General features: G+C 38.6%; 1 protein-coding gene across 2 annotated transcripts in view; it reads right to left on the bottom strand.

Annotated features, from left to right (window-relative positions):
• Window positions 1-6,443, bottom strand: part of slc35f3b (solute carrier family 35 member F3b) — a 78,318-nt gene that overhangs the window by 10,808 nt on the left and 61,067 nt on the right. For both annotated transcript variants that reach the window (XM_014009673.1, XM_014009744.1), the window contains one exon: window positions 4,161-4,494. In XM_014009673.1, the coding sequence (XP_013865127.1) occupies window positions 4,161-4,494 (334 nt within the window). The remainder of the gene's footprint in view (window positions 1-4,160; window positions 4,495-6,443) is intronic.

Raw genomic sequence — 6,443 nt, 5'->3', positions numbered from 1 at the left:
GAACTAGACTATATGTTCATAGCAATGTCAAGGCAAATCTACAATATGCATTTAGCCTGCTGAGAGATGCTGTCTGCCATGAAGGATTTTTATATAAGTCGTCACTACAACACATTGCACAAAGCTAAATATGAGAAGTTTACTGAAGTCGTAAGTAAATAACAATGACTTTTTATAACCACGTAAGAGTCTGAGCACTAGGCTTCTTGAGCTTGGGTTTTACTTCCTTACYATGTGAGGTAGCGTGTCGGTTATTGCGTCATTTCAGACGTCTTTTTCCTTACCGAGAATAAACAAGCTGAAAATGCAGCGGGTAAATTATCATAATTCCTCCCACAGCGCATTTAAGTACATAAACAACAATAGTGATGGCTGGATTTTTTTTTAATTTTATTTTAATTTTTTCACTCAACGATCAGTGTTGTGTTGAGTGAAGAGTCTGCAGAGGAATTTTTTTTATMAACTGTGGTGATGGAAAAAAAAGGTCCATCAGCTGCATGCTCACGCTCAGTAAGATCAAATCAGCTGCTCTGCTAGCTAATTTAATAACCAGCTTCAGAGAAAAGATAGTTTTCAACAAAACAACATGTAGAAGTAGAAGCTGCTCAGAGTCCTGCTCTGGTCTGCTCAGGCGCTGTGTTGTTCCTCATGAACAAACACGCCCACAGAATTCTGACCAATCACACGCCGTGAGCTGCAAGGTCCGCATCGCAGAGTTCTGACTGGGGGCAATGCACACAACAGCTGTCACCGTGGGATCGCAGTGGGAGAGCAGACTGAAGTTACGCGTTTTTGCATCTCGAAACATAAACCAGCCTCTCTGCCGTTGCACTTCTGCTCGCTAAATAAGTGTTTACTTCTTGTTTGCTTCAATTTTTTTGTTTTCGTGTTTATTAAACAACAGTACAACCGTTATACATGCATTTGATCATGAAATGTGTTAAGTTACTGTATTGTATGTTGGTTTAATAAACATATAGCAGCATTATGTGGCTCTCTGGTAGTGTCTGGCCCCTTTCCATCATTTAAGTTGCCCATCTCTGCTTTAATCTTAAGCCCTGTGATGGACATGTGATCTGTTCAGGGCGCGCCCCACCTCTCGCAGAGTGGCTGCTAAATAAAATGTATGGATGGACTCATAGCTTGGTTTGGCTATAATAGAAATAAGCTGGCTGTGGTACAGTATCCGCCAGCAGAAATGGCTTCTGACATCAACGTTTTAACAGGAATGGAGTTTGACCAGCTGACCCGTTGGCTCAGTCACGCCTCACCTGACAGACGTTACAGAATCAAGCTGAAATGACCAAGCAGCTGACGCAGCAAGAAGCCCATGCTGCACTGTTCAATATGGTCCAATTTTAACAAATCAGTCTGGGCTACTTGCATATAATTTTTATTTCCTGAGACAGTTTTATGAGTGAGGTACTGCCATACAGTGTAATCCATTTCTGTGTCGTTTTAAGGGTGACTTACAGGCAGCTGTGGCCAGGAAGGTACCTTAAACTTTATAAATGTTTTTTTTATTGTGTTGCTGTTTTGCAGTAAGAGAGTAGATCACTACTTTATACAATCCAGGTTTGATGATCAAACAAGCAAACATCAAATTATACTATTTATATTATATTTTTTATTAGTAGTAGTCGTATCATTGCTAGTTAGTGTTAATTTTGTTTCATTTTTTTGTGCACTATCTATAGTTTGTAAAGTAACTAGCATGTGAACCTCTGCACGGATGCTGCTGTGACACCTGAATTCCCCCCACGGATAGACAATAAAGGCTATTTTATTCTATTTTAGTAAAAAAGTATTCAACTTAATCTTTAACATGCAAAAAAAATCTCATAAAAGAGTAAAAATCCTCTCCATTCATGTCTGGGAAGAGAAAACGCAGCCAGCCAGCGTTTGTAAAGTGGCAGGTCAGATGTTGTAAATGTCATCTCTGCCTTCTATGAAATCAATTAGCGAGTGAAGAAACACAGAGCAAACTATCAGCTCCAGAATCGGAGCAGATCAACTCCAGCTGAGGGGGTTGGAGTCCTAAATCCTCGCGAGAATCCCCCAGAGAGGGACGAGTTACGCCGAAGGTGGATTTAGAAATACGCAGCTAACACTGCAGGCTCATCGTCTCACAATTACTTCAACACGCCGGCCTCTTCACCGCTTTGTTGCGAAGCAGCACGAGGAGACGGAGAGCTGACGGGATAAGACTGCCAACTGTACTGATTTATGATAATCAGAGAATCCAACTTTCATCAGATTATGAGTGCGACAGCCTCCAAAAACAAAATATACACTAATTTAGAAGTGTTTACAAAGATTGACTGACTATTTTCTGTCTTTTTTCTAGCTTTATGTTCTCCAAGTATATTGCTTAGTCCCATTTTTTTATGAAAAAACTTGRGTTTTAGTTGAGAACTACGTCTAACCAGGCTCAGTTTTGATCTCTGATACTATTTGTAGGTTTCTTCTGGCAGTATGTGCCATTTAAGAATAAAATTAGACAGACGAGCTGGAGGCATTGTGTCAGAGATGCTAAAATGACTCATTTATTATTTTTCATTATTCTGGAGAAAAGGCTTTTTCGCTGTAATGACGTTCAAAGCCTGTCTTTGTAARTACAGCTATCAAACATTCCTTGCAATTTGTAACCATCTTTAAATGTCTCCTGAAGGAGTTTTAAACTTCCTCTTTCCTGCAGGGAGCTTCAGGAGTTTATTTTTTTATTTTTTTTTATTGAATGTTTTGGATCATTGTCTTGTTGTTATGTCTGCTGCAACCCAAGGTCATGTTTTTGCTGTCTTTGTTGCATGATCCTTTCAGAGCATTGCCAAGTGTGAGGGGAAAAAACTCCCTGATGTGCTTTGATGTGATGATCGTGTTCTGGAGGTGAAATGATTTGCCTTTTATCCATCAGACAGAAGCTGTGTCTTTGAGCTCAGAGAAGTCAAATCTAATCTTATCTGGACTCTAAATAGACAACCAAAACTTTTCTTTATGATGGTCTGGAAAGGCTGAAGGAGATTTTGTGCACTTTTCGTTTAAGTTGAAAAACTTACTTTGAAAGTTATGTCTTGCAGCATCCCTACAGCCTCAAAGGTCTTTTTATGTCCATCAAGTGATTGCTTTTTGCATGTTTCAATAAAAATTTGTCCAGTGGTTCATTTGTACGGAGGACCGAAACTGTCATAATCAGAAATAAAAGCAGAAATGTAGAAATGAACCAATAAATAAATACACTTAAATGCACCAGTTGAATAAAACAATGAGAACTTTACCTTATATTTTATAGTTTAATTAATCTTTATTTTTTTCCAGTTTGGTTCCAATAAATTATATATTTTAGCACATAATTTACAGTTTGTTTTTAAATTTGTTTTTCTTTTACTTGTACATGCATTTGTGTCTCTCAAATGTTTATATTTAATTGTTTTTTTTTCCCACAAGTCTTTTTATTTTTCTGTCTCCTGTTTTTACTTTATCTTATTTCTGCCTTATTATGCAGATAAGGTGGGTGGGCCTTCTTGGGTCAGCTCTTCTCCTGTTGGTCAACAGACAGGAAGGAGCAGGACCCATGTGCAGATCGACTGCGCATGCTTGCGCTGCCTCTGTTTAGCTTAAAGTGTAAAGTTTAGTTTAAAATAAAGGCACAGGTATGTGTTTTCCTCCTTGACTTTGTTTTAAACTAAACTTTAACCTTAAAGCTAAACCGAGGCAGCACAAGCATGCGCAGTAGATCTGCACTTGGATCCCGCTGCTTCCTGTCTGTGGACCAACAGAAGTGGAGCTGACCCAAGAAGGACAGCCCACGTGAGGTAAAGTTCTCATTTTTTAATCTAATTAGTGCGTTTTCTTAATTTATTGGTTCATTTATACATTTCTGCTTTTATTTCTAATTATGACGGTTTCGGTCCTCCATACATGATGTTTTTTGCTAGCAGACATGCACACAGACAGACAAGCAAAACATTATTGACTACCTTCACGTTACGGCAGTGAGTGGGAATAAACAAGCCTTTTGATGTTAAAACCTTGAAGATTATTGCAGAAGAGAAAAATAAAAAAATTAAACTTCTGGACTGATGCTAAAAAAGTATTTTGTCACTCATCCCAGAGAAATAAAAAGTCAATTTGTGTTGCTGATGGACTGAGAGGCGTCCGACCTGAATCTCTGCCTGGGCGTCTGCCTCTCCGGACTCTTGCACAGGTGGCCGATGTAGTACAGGGGGAAGAAGAGGCAGTTCCAGCTGGTGGCGAACCAGGTGAGGGTGAACGGGGCGTCGAACTTCTTAAACGTCAGCTTGGCCAACTGGGTGGAGCCCGCCCAGGACGAGCACACGCACACGACCATGGCGACCCCCCACAGGGCCTTCCGCACCTGCAGGGCTGTTACTCTGATGCAGCAGCGGAGCCTCCGTCTGTCCGGCTCGGACCCGGCTGCCCCGGCCGACTGGGAGTCTGCGGCGCCCACCACGTTCTCTCTGGTCCGGTCTTCTCCTGTACAGAAACACAACAGAATTATAGATTTATTTTATTTTATTTTTTTTTTCAAAGAATCAGAATCAGAATACTTTATTTATCCCTGGGGAGAAATTACAGTTATAAGTAAAAAAAAATTAGAAAATCAAAGATAAGCACTTGAAAGGAAAACAAAATAAACACACTTATGGACATATGACATATGAATCAAACGTATGCAGAAATAAACAGTATTGTTTGGTATTATGTAATATATGAAGTAAATTTTGTGAAATATAAAACATTTCAATTAGGGTGCCACAATACGGTGCTTTACGTTCAATACACACTTGTATCAAACAATACAGATTTTTAACATTTATTTTATCAACTTATCTTCTGAAGACGCTCTGTGTTGAAGGATCAGTTGATCTGTGTTCGACTACTCCACCTAGGCTGCACTGTGGAGCACAGATCCACTGAGAAACTTGCTGTTTCAGCAACATTTCATTTAAAAACTGCACTTTTGAGGTTAAACAAATGTTTATACTTATTTTAAATAAATTACGAGTTTAAAAGGGCATGGACATTTCTCTTTTTTTGTATCGAAACAATATCGAACCGTGAGACTGGAGTATTGAACCGAACCGAATCGTGAATTTTCTGTATCGTTGTTGCCGTAATTATAATATATAGACAGGCTGGCTGATGTATAAATCTAATGGAATACACTCAAAAAACATTTAATGGATTTAATTCAAAAAGTCAAATATGTCAACTGTTACCACTCAACTGAATTGAGTGTCAATCTAACTCATTTACTTTACATTTACTTAAAGTCAAAGTAAAGAAAACTTTAATCAATTCAGCTGAGTGGAAACAGTTGACATATTTGATTTTTTTGAATTAAATCCAATTATATCTGTTTTTTGAGTGTATAAACAGTATAAAATATAATGAAAATTAAAATATTAATATAAACAAAAATATAAACAGTATGGTTAGGCGAGAAAAGAAAAAAATGTTGCACATAATTAAAAAATATGTCCCAGATTATGCTGAACAATATAAAATGTCCCATAAATATGTTATAAAACAATATAAAAAAAGATGATATTATGGGATATTGCGCATAAGATGACTTTTGTCATTTGTGGGACTTTACGCTAAACTTCCTGCCATCCTTAAAACCTTAAAAATAGCTGTTTCCTTGGTTTGGTTGAACTTGAAGTTGAGTAAGCAATCAGACACTTGAGTTAAAAATATTACAACTGAGTGTGACGGGCAGCAGACAAACAGAGGACGAACGAGGACGGATCTGACATCCAATCCAAGGCGACCCGCTCTCAAACGGATGAGTTGTGGTGGTTTGTGTTTGTGCAGGAGGCCACAAAGTCACACACAGCACCTCCTACATTTTCTGTTTGTCCCATCACAACCTGATAGGCTCCGTGTGTAGAAGTGAGGCAAAGTGTCATCTGCTAGCCTCTCCCGTTCAGCTGGCTGCTTCACGGCTGAGAAGGTCATTTTTTCCTGAAGTCTTGTGGCGCAAAACCTGTTGTTTCCTCTGAACTGTTTAGTTAGAACCAACCGGGTCATAAATACAAAACMAATTCATCCTTGAAAGCAAGAGTTTGAGACAAAGCTCCTCTTATGTTCAAAAATTATGAAGTTGTGGCCATTTTGGTCAAACTTAAAAAAAAAACTGCAATATTGCCAAATGTCGCACTCAGATAATGTGTTGGGAACGACTCTTGACTATGATTTTAACTCAATATCTAATAAGTTGTGGATGTGGTAGATGTCTCAACTAGGGGTGCAACAATACATCGGTATCGAATCGTTCAATACAGTGCTTTAGGTTCAAAACACACTATGTATCAAACAATACAGATTTTTAAATTTAATTTTATCAACTTGTCTTCTGAAGATGCTCTGTGTTGAAGGATCAGTGGATCTGTGTTCGACTACTCCACCTAGGCTGCACT

This window comes from Austrofundulus limnaeus, unplaced genomic scaffold (genome assembly GCF_001266775.1).
Source record: "Austrofundulus limnaeus strain Quisiro unplaced genomic scaffold, Austrofundulus_limnaeus-1.0 Scaffold0, whole genome shotgun sequence".
Taxonomy (NCBI): Eukaryota; Metazoa; Chordata; class Actinopteri; order Cyprinodontiformes; family Rivulidae; genus Austrofundulus; species Austrofundulus limnaeus.
The sequence above is the reverse complement of the archived record's forward strand: the minus strand, read 5'-3'. Positions and strand labels throughout refer to the sequence as shown.